The following is an 18,135-nucleotide window of genomic DNA, read 5'->3' as shown; positions in this document are numbered from 1 at the left end:
TGCACAAATGGCGCTATAACCATGTACAAATGGCTTCTCAAAATTCTCCACCCTACCTTTGGGAAGACACGTTGAATCTGAAATTTTCTCAGAAAAAAATATATATATCTTAGTTTGTGAATAAGGAAAGAATGAACAGAAAGTGCATATAGTGCTACGCAGCTCGAATCATTGCAATATTAGAGAAATAAGTAAGATTTCAAAATATTTATTTATTCTTTCTATCCCACCCTGTTTCCTGTGTATATACAAATATGGATGTTAACTTGAGGTTGGGCAACAGTTAGGTGGGTAGATTACCTATTGCTGGAGCCCCCCCCCCAATGATGGGCTTCCCGATATTGTTGGACTGCAACCCGTAGCCACCCCAGCCAGCTTGAACGATGCTCAGAGGTTGTAATCCACAATATCTGAAAGCTATCATGTTGGTTACTCCTGGACTAGGAAGATATTCCTGCCCGGCTCTTGATGCGTAACATACATGCTCCCTGTGGGCCTAAGGAGTTTGGATATGGGGGTCTCAAAACACACCACGAAACAGATTGCGGGAGATGCTTATGTTCCTTTTTTGCATTGAAAGCAGCCTATCTTCTTCCAAAGTGCCTGCATAATGCATACCATCGTTTATCATGCATAACATTATTATAATAAACACTGAAGGATTTGTAGTGGGAATGATGAGTCACTTGTAAATGGTTGCCAAGTGGATAAAGAACACAATGTATTTACATAGCGCTTAACTCCTGTTACATTCGAAAGCTGCCGTCAGATAATAACGGCACAACAAGCGTAAGCCGAAATTTAGCATGCTCTAAATCCTTTCTCCTTTCTCTCTCCCCTCTTTTTGCAACTTGCAGGTTTCTTGAGCACAGGGGATCAAGCAGCTAAAGGAAACTATGGCCTCCTTGACCTCATTCAGGCCTTGAGGTGGACTAGCGAAAACATTGGGTTCTTTGGGGGCGACCCACTGAGAATCACTGTTTTTGGATCTGGCGCCGGTGGCTCATGTGTCAACCTCTTGACTTTATCCCATTATTCTGAAGGTAACCGTTGGAGCAATTCAACCAAAGGTATTATTGCAGGTTGCAAATTTTGACGATTTTGGTGTCTTGCATGCCACCACTATGACTTCTGTGTGACGCTCTTGTGTATATATGTGCATATATATAAATATATAAATATTTGCTTTCGTAGATTTTCACGGGTACAGGAATGCAGGTTTTGGTGTCTTCGGGTGTCTTCCCGTGTAAGAGTCGGGGTGTCTGGGCGACGTTTCGACGAGGTCTCACTCGTCATCTTCAGGCTGGTGCTTTCGGCTTCTTGTTACTGGAACAGAGCAGAATCTGGTGTTTGAGTTCCTATAAATACTGTTGAGGGGTGTGGTGTATAGCCTCCAACGTTCTGGGCAGAGAGGAAGTTCCTAGATTAGTGTGCCTTTTCTTCTTTTGTTCCTTAATTACTTGAGGGATATCTTGAGTGATTTCATGAGTGATATTCTGAATACCACTGGGTGGGTCATTAAGTGTAGATTAGTTGCTAAAGCTTTCGTGTCTTGACCTCTTGAGCTTGTGAAGAGTTTTTCTGAGAAGATGGCTGTGCTGCATTTAGTTGTGCTCTGGCTTGGCTTCGTGTATAGGGGCGAGCTGTGATTTTGTGCCTTGTGCCAGCCAGATCTGTGTAGGGATTGCAGGGGGGTGCAGCATCCGGAGGTGCCACTATAGTTTGGCTACTGGATGGAGTCTGTAATATGTCTGTGGAGAGGGTCTGGGTTTGGGTCTGGTGTGGTTGATTGGTGACGGCGTTCTGTGTGCCTCTGGTTCTGGTGTCGGTTTTTTACAGACTCCATCCAGTAGCCAAACTATAGTGGCACCTCCGGATGCTGCACCCCCCTGCAATCCCTACACAGATCTGGCTGGCACAAGGCACAAAATCACAGCTCGCCCCTATACACGAAGCCAAGCCAGAGCACAACTAAATGCAGCACAGCCATCTTCTCAGAAAAACTCTTCACAAGCTCAAGAGGTCAAGACACGAAAGCTTTAGCAACTAATCTACACTTAATGACCCACCCAGTGGTATTCAGAATATCACTCATGAAATCACTCAAGATATCCCTCAAGTAATTAAGGAACAAAAGAAGAAAAGGCACACTAATCTAGGAACTTCCTCTCTGCCCAGAACGTTGGAGGCTATACACCACACCCCTCAACAGTATTTATAGGAACTCAAACACCAGATTCTGCTCTGTTCCAGTAACAAGAAGCCGAAAGCACCAGCCTGAAGATGACGAGTGAGACCTCGTCGAAACGTCGCCCAGACACCCCGACTCTTACACGGGAAGACACCCGAAGACACCAAAACCTGCATATATAAATATATATACACACACATACACACATATATATGTAGCTAGATGTATCAAAAGCAACTCAATCATTAGATGGTATTAATCTTTCTGTGCTTTGCGGGGAGGGGTGGGGTTCATACCCGACTCAAAGGGGTGTAAACATATGTAAAAATCTCCCTCTAACTGACACAACTTCATACTCCTTGCATTCTCCTAATGTAGAGAGGATGGCTTTCGTTTGGCACTTTAACTCTTCCACGTTTATTGGGAAATTGAGGGCTTAATTAAAATGACTCGAGTAACGTGAACGGGAGAAAATGAACCACAGCATGTTGAATGTGTTGGGAGGAAGGGAGTCAAAATGGCTCTGGTGTCATTGTGAACACTTAATAAATAGCACCGTCATTACTGGTGGTGCCACAGTGAAGATAAGGAGGCATTTAACAGTTGATATTCCTCTTTTCGGAATGCGGGTGGCGCTGTGGGTAAAACCTCAGTGCCTAGGGCTTGCCGATCGCATGGTCGGCGGTTCGAATCCCCGCGGCGAGGTGAGCTCCCGTCTTTCGGTCCCAGCTCCTGCCCACCTAGCAGTTCGAAAGCACCCCTAAGTGCAAGTAGATAAATAGGTACCGCTTTATAGCGGGAAGGTAAACGGCATTTCCGTGTGCGGCGCTGGTGCTGGCTCGCCACAGCAGCTTCGTCACACTGGCCACGTGACCCGGAAGTGTCTGCGGACAGTGCTGGCCCCCGGCCTCTTAAGTGAGATGGGCGCACAACCCTTGAGTCGGACACGACTGGCCCGTACGGGCAGGGGTACCTTTACCTTTATTCCTCTTTTCAATCATACCATCAGAAGATTTTGTCCTGAAAGGAAAATGAACTAAGAGACATGAACTAAGAGACATATAGGGCAGAGATGGGGCAATCCAGGCCTCTCTGTCTGGTCCTCTTCTCCATCACGTACCTTATTCCTAGGACATGCTTTTCATCAGCCTGAGTTTATACCCTCCTTGAGTGTTTTGCTTTGCTGGAATGTCTCCTTGAACTCTAATAATGCCTCTTGCTTCCTGGATGGAGGACACAGAGGAGTGTGTGTGTGTGTGTGTGTAGAAAGCAGCCTACACAGGGCATTGGAATAGATGACCCTTGGGGTAATCTCTACTGCCCAGAGATACAATGTGCATGTGTCTCTTCCCCCACATTTGCCCCCGTTCCTGCCTGCTGCTGACAGGTAGACCCTGGAAGTGGAAGGTTGCCCAGATGGGATTGTGCTTCTTGGTCTGCAGAATATCCCCCTTGGATATAAGTTCCTAAAGGGGGGGCACACTGGGGATCATTGCAGTTGCCCGATACCCCTATAAGTAATAATCAGATTTCAGGGTCCTTGTTTGTTTTCATTTTCAAATACATTTTCATCTAATATTTCAACTGAGGTTGGGTCTGTTTGATCCAATGTTTATGAATTCATTCATTCATTCATTCATTCATTCATTCAAGTGTTTATATATTCAAGACAAAAGCATCCACAAAGCAGCTTGCACTATAGCTAATGTGAATGGGACCTGAGATGGCTTTTTAAAAGAGACTGAACAAATTCGTGGAAAATGAGGCTAATAGTCACAATGGCTAAATGCTTCGTCCGAGAACAGACACCAGTGCCAGATTTAGGGACGTGCAGGCTGCCTCCTGCATTGGGTGCTGAGCCGGGGGGCGGGGTGTAAAATTGAGAAGATTCATAATCAAGAAGATCCATTTTGGGGTGCCAGTTTTTGGGTTCGTGCAGGGCGCCATATTACAAAAGATTTCCAGAGATTTCCACAGTCTGCCTCTGAATACTAGTTGGTGGGGAACAACTGCAAGAGAGGGCTGTTACCCTCATGTTCAACTTCCGAGCCTCCCAAAATGTATCTGGTTGGTCACTGTGGAAAATGTAATGCAAGACTAGCAATACCTTTTAATTGATCCAATATCCTTACACTGGGAAGGAGCAGTTACCTCCCTCCGCTTGTGAGGCTTGCAGAAAACACTTCCCTGTTGGGTATTCACTCAGCAGAACTTATATGCCATGCTTTTCCCCCCCAGGGGGTACATACTCATGGGTACATAGTACCGGCACCCCTTTTGTTGTTGTTAAAACGTGTGGCACTTACTGTAACAACTTCATGGTGAGTACCACCACCTATTTTTCTAGGGGGTGAAAGCACTGCTTATATGTACAGTGGTACCTCTGGTTGCGAACGGGATCCGTTCCGGAGCCCCGTTCACAACCTGAACGGAACGCAACCCGCATGCACGTGACGTCATTTTGCGCTTCTGCGCAAAACCCGGAAGTAACCCTTTCCGGTACTTCCGGTTTGCTGCGGGACGCAACCTGAAAAGACGTAACCCGCAGCGTTCGCAACATGAGGTATGACTGTACAGTGGTGCCTCGCAAGACGAAATTAATTGGTTCCGCAAGTTTTTTCTTCTTGCGAGTTTTTCATCTTGCGAAGCACGGTTTCCCATAGGAATGCATTAAAAATCAATTAATGCGTTCCTAGGGAAACCGCTTGCCAGGCTGGTGGTGCAGAGAAGGGCTTTTCTCCGCACCGCAAGCCTTCAGGACAGGTACGGGAACAGAGGGGAAGGCGTGCAGCGCTTTCCCTCTGTTCCCGGGGCTTGCGTGGGAGGAGGGTTTTTCCTCCCCACCGCCAACATTCAGAACAGCATTCTGAATGTTGGCGGTGGGAAGGAAAACCCTCCTCCCACCCCAAGTCTTCAGGAAAGCCATCCAATGCCGGGTGGCGGGAGAAGGTGCCCCCCCGGCATCGGAGCTTTGTTCTGATGCCGGGTGGCGGGAGAAGGTGTCCCCCCCTGGCATCGGAGCTTTGTTCCGATGCCGCGCGGCGGGAGGAGGCGTCCCCCCCCCGCCGCCCGGCATCGGAGCTTCGTTCCGGTGCCGCGCGGCGGGAGGAGGCGTTCCCCCCCGCCGCCCGGCATCGGAGCTTCGTTCCGGTGCCGCGCGGCGGGAGGAGGCGTTCCCCCTCCCCCGCCCGGCATCGGAGCTTCGTTCCGGTGCCGCGCGGCGGGAGGAGGCGTTCCCCCTCCCCCGCCCGGCATCGGAGCTTCGTTCCGGTGCCGCGCGGCGGGAGGAGGCGTTCCCCCCCCGCCGCCCGGCATCGGAGCTTCGTTCCGGTGCCGCGCGGCGGGAGGAGGCGTTCCCCCCCCCGCCGCCTGGCATCGGAGCTTCGTTCCGAAGCCGGCAGCGGGAGGAGGTCCGAGGACAGTGGGGAAGACGCGCTGCGCTTCCCCGCTGTCCCTGAGATTTCCCTATGGGCTGTCGTCTTGCGAAGCAAGCCCATAGGGAAATTCGTTTTGCGAAGCGCCTCCGAAACGGAAAACCCTTTCGTCTAGCGGGTTTTCCGTCTTGCGAGGCGTTCGTCTTGCGGGGTACCACTGTATATATTCTTTGGAAAGAGAGTCAGTGACATTCACAGTATAGATGAAGCCAACAGTATTTCGCCAGTTGTCAAGGGCCTGTTTAGCTTTTTTTTTAATGTGTAGAAATGTCTAGAGGAAAGTTCACTGACACAGCTCTCTGTTTCAAAGCTAATGGCAGAGCGGCTGCAAACTGTTATCTACTGTGAAGAAAATGAGCACTTAGTCCAGAAGTCTTTTGTCTGAATCGGTTATGAATTACACTTGGTGCCACCCAAGGAAAGAACAGGCTTTTAAAAAACCATCTTTTTGCATGTGCAATCTAAAATTGCCCAAGTATCAAGGTCACTCCTGCGTGCCTTATCCTGATCTGTGCTCTTTTCAGCACAGCCAGCCAGCAAGGGAAAAAGGCTTTCTCCCCTTCAGGTTTGACACCCCATAGCAGGGGTCGCCAGCCCGGTGCTCTTGAGAACTCATGCGCCCATCACTACCTCCTATGGAGGCGGTGAAAAATCACAGCAAATGTCTCTTCAAAAATCTACAGTGCATGGGATGGGGAAGCTGAAGCTGCCTGCACCATTTTGTGTTGCTGTCTCTTTTGCTGCTCTTTTAGATGTGGCAGCCAGGGGCAGACTTTGGTATTATGGTGCCCTGAGCTAGGCCAAAATTTGGCGCCCCCGCCCCAGCCCTCACAGCATGCTGGGCTTTGGGAAGGAGGTGGGAGAGCCAGTGTGGTGTAGTGGTTAAGAGTGGTGGACTTGTAATCTGGTGAACCGGGTTTGCGTCTCTGCTCCTCCACATGCAGCTGCTGGGTGACCTTGGGCCAGTCACACTTCTCTGAAGTCTCTCAGCCCCACTCACCTCACAGAGTGTTTGTTGTGGGGGAGGAAGGGAAAGGAAAATGTTAGCCGCTTTGAGACTCCTTTGGGTAGTGATAAAGCGGGATATCAAATCCAAACTCTTCTTTTTCTCTTGGACCCTGTCAGAGCCCTCATGCCTTCTCCCCATAGCCAGGCAAGTGCTTCTCATGCACCCTCTCTGCTTGGAGCCCAGTGCAGAGGAACTGGCCAAACTGCCCTAAAACCACCTCTGTGGCAGCCATTTTATGCTAAGCCACACACGCCCCAGTTCCCCAGTGTTATGGCATTGCTAGAGCTCTCCTCCGAGCTCCAGCCTCTGTGACCTGGAGAAATGGACCACTGCCTACCATCTCTTCCTCACACCGCATTCTGAGAGGCACTTTGTAAGTGGGGGATGTGATTGTCACAAGGAAAGCAGTCATCAGTGGGGAAGCCATTTTTGCAACCCCTTTCATTTTGCCTCAGGATAGGGTGGGAGAGATGGTTTGAGCTGCACTGGAGCTGTCATCCATTTCCACATCCCCAACAATGTTCAGGACTAATAATTAATAATAAATAAATAAATAAATATCCCGCCCTCCCCACCTGAAGCCGGGCTCAGGGCGGCTAACAACAATAAAATAGTACAACATTCTAAAATCATTCCATAATAAAAGTAATTCAAATGCTCGGGGGTCGCATAACCAGTTAGCATGCCAGAGTCTCGATCGTTATCGGAATTAACCAGACAATCGCTCCACCAACTAAGAACGGCCATGCACCACCACCCACAGAATCAAGAAAGAGCTATCAATCTGTCAATCCTTTCCGTGTCCAGGCCGGGTGAGCTTTCCCCAACTTGTTCTCATTTCATCCCAACCCTGCCCCCAGCAAAAACGTTTGAAAGTTCAGCCCAGTTCTAATGAGCTCACTCCGGGGGACAACATTGCCCACCCAGAGATGTGCAGCTTTTGGTGTGGTGGCTCATTCACTTAGACAGTTGACCATTTGTTCCTGCAGTTATCCAGTATTGATGAAGAAACATGCATAGGCCAACCCCATACTCCAAACAATTGTTTAGCAGCATCAGCAGCACAATGGTTGAAAATATTTGAAGAAGAATCCATATCATCTTTTTCTCAGAGAGAGGTGGATTTTCTCAAGGAATGTTTTTAGAAGAAGTCCTCTGGAGAAGGTTGGGTTCAGCTTTAATCTGAACCATGACATTTTTGTCGAAATTAACTCGACAACATAAGAAGGGTCTACTGGATCAGGCCAGTGACTCATCTAGTCCAGCATCCTGTTTTCACAGTGGCCATTCCATAAATTAGAGTAGAAATATCCATCTGTCCTCCAGTGACTGTGATAAATATGACTCTCACTCAAAGTGAGACTAGATTTATTTTAGCTGTATAGAACCACAGACCAAGATAGCGTTTTAAAAATGGTGGGTAATAGTGAGGGATGTACACAATGGAAAATATCAATGAACAAACTGTAGGCATGAATAACATACATTCAACTGGAGTTTGGACATGACCCAGCCAAAGTTAAGCACTTTTAAATCAGCATACGTCCCAGGGAATAAGTGCTGTTCCATCTTAATAAAATTTACTGTTAAGTAAACATACATTAGATGAGGTTACACAGTCTGTTGATTTTGGTTCTATCCCACTGAATGTAAGGTAACTTCAACATGACCAGATGGATGGATTATGCCCTTTACTTTTGATAGTACCTGCTCTCTGTGCTAAGGTTACAATCCTCAAACCATTTACTCTGGAGCAGTGCCTCTAATTTCCATGGAGTTGCTTCAGAGAGAGAGGCTTTAAGGGTTAAAGTGGAATATCCCTTTCATCCATTTTTTTTCATTATCACAGTTCAATAAAAAAAAAAAAAAGATTTTTGTCCTTAAAGTAGCTGAATTGAGCTTTATGGTTTGAGGACTTCGACCACTTTTAACTTAATCCAACCTTTAATGGAGCATTTAACAAGCTCTGCTGTTTATATCAGCAGTTTCTGAGCAGGTGACTTTCCTTACCATCTAATCCATAACCCAGTAAGGCAGAAGTTGCAGGGATTTAAGCCGATTTAGTGCTTTTGCCATCAGTGGAAATAAACACGGCGCAGTGGCATTCATTTGCTATTTTCTCCCATTGAGGAGAGAAGGGAGTCATGTGTCAGCTTGAGGGTTATACTGGGCTGAGGATTATCCGTGGAACAGGAAATTACTCTGTACTATCTATGTGAATGAAGCTGTCCTTTCCACTTAAGTGAATGGCAAAGCCTTTTGGGTGTGGCTGAATCTATTTCTGGTCTGTGTTACCGACACCTTTTTTTTTTACCCATTCTGTTTCACATTTATTTACTTTCTCCGCCCCCCCTCAAAATCCTTTCAAAATACATTGCATTCTGTCCATCAAAAAACAGGTGTAAAACCATATTTTTGATATCTTTAAACCTATTTGGGTACCTTTAAACTGCTGAGGAAATTCATGGCAACATTCAGAGGAGCGTGAAATTTATTGGATAGTGAGATTCCAATCTGTGTGTTGGTCCAAAAGGTGCAGAAGGAATCAGAAAGTCTCAGATTCCTTAAGCATTCCCGAAACAACAGTAAAGGGAGCAGCGTGGGGCAGATCCCATAAACCCATTCACTGATGGAGCAGAATTCTTAATCCAATTTGAGTGTATTCTGCCATAATTTAAAAGAAAATTCCTCGAGTTCAATGTAAATGAAATCCAATGAATAGTTCAGAAGCTGAACTTGGATTCAGAATTCTATTGATTTGTACAGTGCTGGCAATATTAACCACCGTAATGCAATGCAGAGTTTGAAACTGCCCACACTGATTGAAGATTACAGTCAGTAGTAAGCATATTGGCTCTGTAGAAATATGAGCTGCTTTCAAGCGGTCACTATTTTGTGAGAGGGATTCAACTGCAAACCAGAAAATTAAAGGTTTGAACAATTAAAGCGCTGTGTTTCAAAAAGCAACCACCACCCACTTTTACAAAAATCAAACCTTCTGTGGTAAGGAAAGTGATGGGGGAAAGCACTAGAAACTATGGGGCAATGATCTATTTATGGAGAAACTTAGAAGTTCAGCACAACAAGGACTGATCACATCACCTGGAAGCAATCTTAAGTTGATACCTGTGACATTTTCATGGGTCCTGTTGAAGTGCCACCTTCTTGGGGTGCTGCAAATAAATAACAAACTAAAATGTGTAATTCAGTGTTTGACTTTTGCACGCTGTGCCCTTTTCCTACCTACCTCCTCCTCATGTGGAGATAGTAATAAGTATGTGGGCCTTATTCCATTTGTTTGAATCTAGGAATTCTCGAACCGATTGATCTGTTCCTTGGAAGAAGGAGGCCTATCATGTGCCTATGTTCAAATAAACATGGTCTCCTCCATTGATTATTTTCTTCCCAGATGGAAGGAGAGAGGTTTCTGTGTGATGCCACGATGAGGATGCTGCCAGTTCACTTCCACAACTCAGTTCTTGTGGAATGTGAAAAAAGTGGTTTATAGGGCATAAAGAATTAAATAACTGCAGTAGAGTCTTTTTTTCCTGAAACTCAGAGATGAGGGACCTGTGGCCCTCCATACATTCCCATAATCTCTTATTGTTAAGGTAGTCATGCTGATTAGAGCATCTCAAGTTCATCCAGACAGCCACAGGTTCCCCATCTCTGCTATAACAATTTAGTACAACAATTTTATTCAAAATAAGCCACATTCTTCATGGACGAATTGTGACACTGAAGGCAGCAATAAATACATGGGCATTAATGCTTTGCATCCGACATTCAACTCATGTTTTATTCAGTGGTCCAGGTGCAGGAATGATCCATCAAATAGCTATACTCTTTTCTTAGTAATATTAATATTGATTTATCTACCACTTATACGTATGTCCAAATGGCTTCTAAGTGGTTTAAAACTATAAAATCAATGCATAATTAAAATACACAAAGCAATTGCATCAAAGCAGTAAGAGCATCCATAACTAATATATACAGTAAAACAAGTCAACTTTTGACAATAAAACACAATTAAAACAATAAAACCAGAAGTTCAGTTCAGGGGAATGCTTGCCTAAACAGTCTTCCAGAGCCAGAGGAATGCCAACACTGTTGGGACCTATCATAGTTCAGCAGGGAGGGCATTCCACAACACTGGGGTCACCAATGGAAAACCCCATCTGTGTGTATCTCAGGATTGGCATTTTATCATTTGTATACAGATCAGCGTGGACAGAAGGCAGATCTGAATCTTCAGGCCATCTTGACTTCTGATTGCTTAACAATAGCAGCAATGAAACAACCCTCCTTCTACCCTAAATTTTACTGTTGAAATTCAGAAAACCTGGGAGAACACAGGGTAGATTTTGTGTGTGGAAGGCCTGTGAGCTCCATTATGTTCTACTACTAGTGCCTGAGCTCAGAATTATTTAATTCTAAGTGTATTGTTTATTTGCACCTGGCTCCAATTGGGGGATTTTGTGGTTATCGTAAAATGTAAAGTAGGCACTGCAAGTTTTAAGTCTGCTTGTCTCACTTGTGTTCTCTCATTAGTCTACAACAATAATATATAGTTTTTGTTTGGACACAACTGTATTACATTGTTTAACTGCACACTGCACATATACCAACCAATGAGTTCCTCCTCCACTTCCTTATCATTCTCATTCTCATCCTCATTTATTATTATTATTATTATTATTATTATTATTATTATTATTATTATTATTATTTCCTAATGATTGTATTGCAAAAATGAGGTGTTTTCCTAACTTAACTCAAATATTTTAAGCATGTAACCACTTAGCTATTGTTTTCGGGTCTGTTTTCTTATCCTGTCTTCTACCTTCCCATACAGGACTTTTTCAAAGGGCAATAGCTCAAAGTGGAACAGCTCTTTCCAGCTGGGCAGTCAGTTTTCAACCTGCAAAATATGCCAGGATGCTGGCTACAAAGGTTGGCTGCAATGTGTCCGACACTGTAGAATTAGTAGAATGTCTACAGAAGAAGCCTTATAGAGAACTCGTCGATCAGGATATCCAACCAGCCCGATACCACATAGCCTTTGGTCCAGTCATTGATGGGGATGTGATACCAGATGACCCTCAGATATTGATGGAGCAAGGAGAGTTCCTCAACTACGACATAATGTTGGGAGTCAACCAAGGAGAAGGGTTGAAATTTGTCGAAAACATTGTCGACAGCGAAGATGGCATATCTGCAAGTGACTTTGACTTTGCTGTTTCAAACTTTGTCGATAACTTATACGGATACCCTGAAGGAAAAGATATACTGAGAGAAACAATTAAATTTATGTACACTGACTGGGCGGATAGACATAATCCTGAGACAAGAAGGAAAACACTGCTGGCTTTGTTTACTGATCATCAGTGGGTTGCACCAGCGGTTGCTACAGCTGATCTTCATTCAAATTTTGGATCACCCACATATTTTTATGCCTTCTACCATCATTGCCAAACAGACCAGGTACCTGCATGGGCAGATGCTGCTCATGGGGATGAGGTTCCTTATGTATTAGGAATCCCAATGATTGGTCCTACTGAATTGTTTCCTTGTAATTTTTCCAAAAATGATGTCATGCTGAGCGCAGTGGTGATGACATATTGGACAAACTTTGCAAAAACTGGGTAAGTAATTGATGAGCTTATAAGGCAGATCAAGATTTTGGTCAAATCAAGGCCTATCCTTTCTCATGACACCCAGATCACAAAGAAGGGTTTCCACATTGGTAATTGTAGTTTCATGTGTTTTCAGCTCATAAGCTTACAACTGAGAGCAACATATTTAAAATGATCCAGAAGGGCCATAATCAAAGCATTTCATCTGAAATTTCCCTTAAAAGGATTTACCATTTTATCTCTTAACACTCACAGAGGATTACATTTCTCTACTAGTCTAGTGTATGTCTCTGGAATTGTGGGGAATGATATTTTCCCATGTTCCCATTGTTGTTGTTGTGTCCGACTCTTCGTGACCCCATGGACCAGAGCACGCCAGGCACTCCTGTCTTCCACTGCCTCCCACAATTTGGTCAAACTCATGCTGGTAGCTTCGAGAACACTATCCAATCATCTCATCCTCTGTCGTCCCCTTCTCCTTGTGCCCTCAATCTTTCCCAACATCAGGGTCTTTTCCAGGGAGTCGTCTCATGAGGTGGCTAAAGTATTGGAGCCTCAGCTTCAGGATCTTCCAGTGAGCATGTTCCCATTATGGCTGGGGATATAAGCTGAGTTCCAATATAATTATCAGGTGTTGTCAACCACTTTATTGATGCTACCTTGTTAGGCTTTTGATTTGAGATAGTCTGATGACTAAATCTAAATAAATGAATCTGATCAGATCTGCATTGCAGGGGGTTGGAATAGATGACCTTCAGGGTCCCTTCCAACGCTACAATTCTAAGATTCTGTTCTCACTATATGGAAGGATTAGACTGACATCCCAACCAGCTGTAAATGATGCCTAACACTTTAAACTCAAAAGACAACCAGGAGGAGAATGGGCTTCATTGGATGCCAGGGTGATATTACCCTATATGTGCAGCTGCAACCATGAGAGAATGAATCACGCCCTTGTTCAATTTTAACATTTTGAATATTTTAAATATTTTAGAAGTAAGGTGCATGGAAACAATAATGTGCGTAATTATTATATTGGGGGAAAAACCAGGAAGCTGCCTTATACAGATTAACACCGTTGGTCCCCACTTCACATTTCACCTCTGCTGCTATGAGCTCACTGGCGAAACGTCTCTCTTCTTCAGCCTCCCCCCACCATGAATAATATGAGGACAATGCTGCCCTATTTTATAGCATTGTTGTAATAATTGCAAAGGGATGATGAATGTAAAGTGTCTTGAACTTTCAAAAATTGCCACATGAATGTTAATCATTTCTTCTAGTTCCAATGTTCTGGTGGTGACTGCTCTTGCTTATGTAGCTAAAATGGCAACACCCAAGCATGAGAGAGGAGGTGGAAATAAGCTTGGGAATAACCTGAAGGGTGAACATTCAGTGGGTTTGGGGGCAGGATTTCTCAGTGAGGAGGGAGCCTGCTCAGTGGTCATGAAATGCTAACTGATTGTTGAGAGGAGGGGACATAAAAGCAAGTGGGAACGAATATGGAGTGAAGTATTGGAGAGGACTTGGCTGGCTGGCTAGAGTAGTGAGGAGGAGTACTCCAAACTGCAAGATTTTGTTGCAGGTTCGACTTACTGTTATTATTCTTATGGGCAGCAAACGTAGCAGGAGTATTTGGTTCATGTAGCTCAGTCACTGTTACGACACGAATCCGTCATGCATTTAGCATCAAAGGCTGTGTGAAACTTTTATCTTCAGAAGACACTGCACCACTGATTACCACTTGCTGGAAGTCAATAGTGAGGAAAGTATATTGACTTCATGTCCTGCAAGTGGACTTCATGGTAACACCTGGTAGGCAACTATCAGAAGAATGAAGTTCAGCTCTTGATCTGATCTATCTGGACTCCTCTTACATTATACATGCAGGAGTGTCTCCACCCCTACCATTCAGCCCAGACCCTGAGCTCTAGCTCCAAAGGTCTTCTGGCTGTTCCCTTATTGTGAGAAGTGAGGTTTACAGGGAACCAGGCAGAAAGCCTTCTCAGGAGTGGCACTCACCCTGTGGAACACCCTCCTATCAGATGTCAAGGAGATAAGTAACTACACAACCTTTAAAAGACATCTGAAGGCAGCCCTGTATAGGGAAGTTTTTCATGTTTAATGTTTTATTATGTTTTTGTATATGCTGGAAGCCGCCTAGAGTGGCTGGGGCAAACCAGTCAGCTGAGTGGGGTACAAATAAATAAATAAATAATATTATATTTTATCTGACCACGTAACAGATGGTATGGCATTACTAAGAGCTGAGCCCTCTCCCCAATGTTTTGCTGATCAAAAGCCAACTTCATAATATGTTTTATTTTAAAAATGCTGACACTACAGTGGTATCTTGGGTTACAGATGCTTCAGGTTACAGACACTTCAGGTTACGGACTCTGCAACCCAGAAATAGTACCTTGGGTTAAGAACTTTGCTTCAGGATTAGAACAGAAATCATGTGGCAGCGGTGCAGTTGGCAGCGGGAGGCCCCATTAGCTAAAGTTGTACCTCAGGTTAAGAACAGTTTCAGGTTAAGAACAGACCTCCAGAACGAATTAAGTTCTTAACCCAAGGTACCACTGTATATGAAATATTTGTGGGGTGGGGGAAGAGAACATAAGGAGAGTCCTTCTAGATCTGGTCAAAGGCCTGCCTATGTCCACATCATGTTCTCACAGTCTCAGGCAGGATGCCCATGTGAAGCCAGCAACCAGGACCTCACTGTAATGATGTTCTCCCCACTTGTGATTGGTGTTTTTTCCACCAATGCTGGAGCCATTTTCAGTAACATTGAACGTGTCCACTTTTTTCTCCCTAGGGATCCGAACCAGCCTGTCCCACAAGATACTAAGTTCATTCACACGAAACCCAACCGCTTTGAGGAAGTAGCATGGACCAGATACTCTCAGAAAGACCAGCTTTACCTTCACATTGGATTAAAGCCGCGAGTGAAAGAACATTACAGGGCCAACAAGGTGAACCTGTGGTTGGAACTGGTACCTCACCTGCACAATCTTAATGACATTTCACAGTATACCTCTACGACGACTAAAGTGCCATCAACTGATATTACTTTCAGACCAACCCGGAAAAATCTGGTACCCGTAACTTCAGCCTTTCCTACAGCCAAGCAAGATGATCCCAAACAACCGCCAAGCCTAATTTCAGGAGATCAAAGAGACTACTCCACGGAGTTGAGTGTAACTATTGCTGTTGGAGCATCTTTGCTGTTCCTGAACATTTTAGCCTTTGCAGCTCTATATTACAAAAAGGACAAGAGGAGGCACGACGTCCACCGGAGATGCAGCCCACAGCGTACAACTACCAATGATCTTACACACGCACAAGAAGAGGAAATAATGTCCCTCCAGATGAAGCACACTGACTTGGGTCATGAATGTGAATCCATCCATCCACATGAGGTGGTTCTCAGGACCGCCTGCCCCCCAGACTACACACTAGCTATGAGGCGGTCACCTGATGATATTCCTTTAATGACCCCCAACACCATTACAATGATACCCAACACTATACCTGGGATTCAGCCCTTACACACATTTAATACATTTACTGGTGGACAGAATAACACACTGCCCCATCCTCACCCACACCCGCACCCGCACCCCCATTCACATTCAACAACTAGGGTATAGCCAGACAAGGTGAAACAAACTTTTTTGTGTGTGTGTGGATTACAGTGGGTTATAATTACAGAAGATTTCACTTGGCTTTCAACCTACAAGACTCTTATTATTTAAATATGGAGAAATATGATGTGAATATACATATCAAGAACTTTGGGGATTTTGGGGGGGAATGAACTGTACATATATACAAATGAACTTTTAACAAAAAGAGAAAAAAAAGAAATTATAACTTTTTTGCAATTGCTTGAAGCAGTTGTCCTGAATGATACTTTTTTCATTCACATTCGAGTATTAATTTTTTGAGGATTTAAGTTACATAATGGAATTAGGCATGTGCAACACAAAAGTGGGAAAGAAACTATGACTGAAATTAAAAAGTTCTATGAATATGCACAATGGGACACGTTAATGGAATGTCAGATAATTTTCACCAGTTTTTATTTGGAACTGTTTTCTTGTGTAGACCATATTTACATATTTGGATAAGTATACAAAGCACTAGTGCTGTTAAAAGGCCTTAGAAAGGGGCTTATATGCTGAGATCTGCCAGTTTAAAAAAAAAGGAAAAGGGAGAAAAAAGGAAATGAGCTTTCATAGTCTGGCAGGTTATCACATAAGTGCTGTCAGTATAAACATTGCGGGAATAAAGGAAACCGGATATTTTAGCACGATGTGCATGATAATTTATTATGCTTGGTGGCTGTGCTGCTGATTAAGCCGTAATTAAAAAAATTCTTCTTGTCCCATTGGAGTTCTCAACAGAAGCTTCTTTCCTCAATTGGCGCAACCTAAAGGAGGTTTGTTTTCAAGGGGGAAAAAAACATAATCGACAACCCCGAAATTCCCAGTAGCTTCCCAGTAATGGAAGGCATTACAGAAGGTCTTAGAAGTGTTTGATGGTACAGTTGGTGCATAGCAGAGAACAAACCCGGATAGGAATCCCAAAAGAACATGAAAGGCAACTCTGTATGTTTCTAAATGCTCTCTTTTCTTTCCACCCAATTAATTTATAGCGATAACAATGTGACTAGGGCATCCTTTGATGAAGCACTTAACATGTTGTTGAAGGTTCATTACAACCTCTTGCGTTTATACCAGTAAAATAAAATTTTTAAAAAATAATCCAAAGATTTATTTGCAAGGAATATTTTGCAATGTGTAAAGATGCCCTCATCCCCTCCCTGCCCAAATCACAACTATTACAGCTCTCAGTAATTCTGTTGACTTTGTTATATTGCACTGAGGAAGTTCATTCCTAGGATTTCCGAGGTATTCCTTTTTTCTTCTGCATTTACTCTTCAGCATTCCTGTAAACTCGCTCAAAATCAAAGGAGATCTCTCTGCAGAGTACAAATATTGATACAGAGGCTATGGGAGGATTGAAGTCACCATCTGGAAAATGTTTTACTTCTGCATCTTACTTAATATTGTCCTGTTTTGAAAGGAATGGTATAAAATGAGAGGAAGGTCTTTGTATCCCTCCCCCCCCCCCCGTTACTTTTGGATTTTAAAGAAATGGTATGTCACGGTCATTTAAAAACAAAACAAAAAACAAAATGTTTGTATGTGTAATCAGATGTACATTTATATTTAAAAAAGAGAAAAAAATTGAGATGGACTAAAGAGCACATCCCTGAGGAATACTTTCTCTCTTTTCCTGTATTATATTTCTATTAGAGTAAAGTTACGTGATTTTTTTTTATTTTGCATTTTTTCAAATTACTAGCAATTTTGATAGTTTGTAAGATAACGCGCAGAACTTTCTCTGACAAACTAACTGCAGTAACAGAAATGTTTCTTTTCAGTTACTCTTTTTCAAGATTGAAAGCTTATTACACACACAGCAAATTGTATACTACTTGATGGGGGAAAATAAAATCTTTGTACTTCTGGGCCATTCATGTTGGCCGCTGAGTGAAAAAATAAAGCTAATCTGGATAATGGATATTATAATTATTCCAATGCTAAGAGACCTGATATTTGCTCATTAAAGAGCTCAAATGTTTATTGCTGTTTTGTCATTTTTTTAATGAAGTAATGGTAACTGTCTCAGAATAAAGAGTTATTTCTTGAGATCAGTCTGGCTTTTGAAGACTTTGGTACGCCTTCTACAGCTAAAAATAATATAATAAACAAATAACAACCATCACTTTGGGGTTGCGACTCCACCATTGAATTCCTTAGGAAAGCGTAAGTCACAAGCTGTAACCGA

The 18,135-nt window shown here is 43.7% G+C and overlaps 1 protein-coding gene across 9 annotated transcripts in view; it reads left to right on the top strand.

Annotated features, from left to right (window-relative positions):
• Positions 1-17,928, top strand: part of NLGN1 (neuroligin 1) — a 674,832-nt gene extending 656,904 nt beyond the window's left edge. For 6 of the 9 annotated variants that reach the window (XM_082224056.1, XM_082224062.1, XM_082224060.1 and 3 more), the window contains 3 exons: positions 858-1,070; positions 11,493-12,282; positions 15,095-17,928. In XM_082224056.1, coding sequence (XP_082080182.1) covers positions 858-1,070; positions 11,493-12,282; positions 15,095-15,929 — 1,838 coding nt within the window. In that variant the 3' untranslated portion in view covers positions 15,930-17,928. The remainder of the gene's footprint in view (positions 1-857; positions 1,071-11,492; positions 12,283-15,094) is intronic. The other 3 variants (XM_082224059.1, XM_082224063.1, XM_082224061.1) reach the window with 1 other exon arrangement.
• The last annotated feature ends 207 nt before the right edge of the window (positions 17,929-18,135 follow it).

Source organism: Podarcis vaucheri (assembly GCF_965113315.1).
Source record: "Podarcis vaucheri genome assembly, chromosome: 5".
NCBI classification, from domain to species: Eukaryota; Metazoa; Chordata; class Lepidosauria; order Squamata; family Lacertidae; genus Podarcis; species Podarcis vaucheri.
The sequence above is the reverse complement of the archived record's forward strand: the minus strand, read 5'-3'. Positions and strand labels throughout refer to the sequence as shown.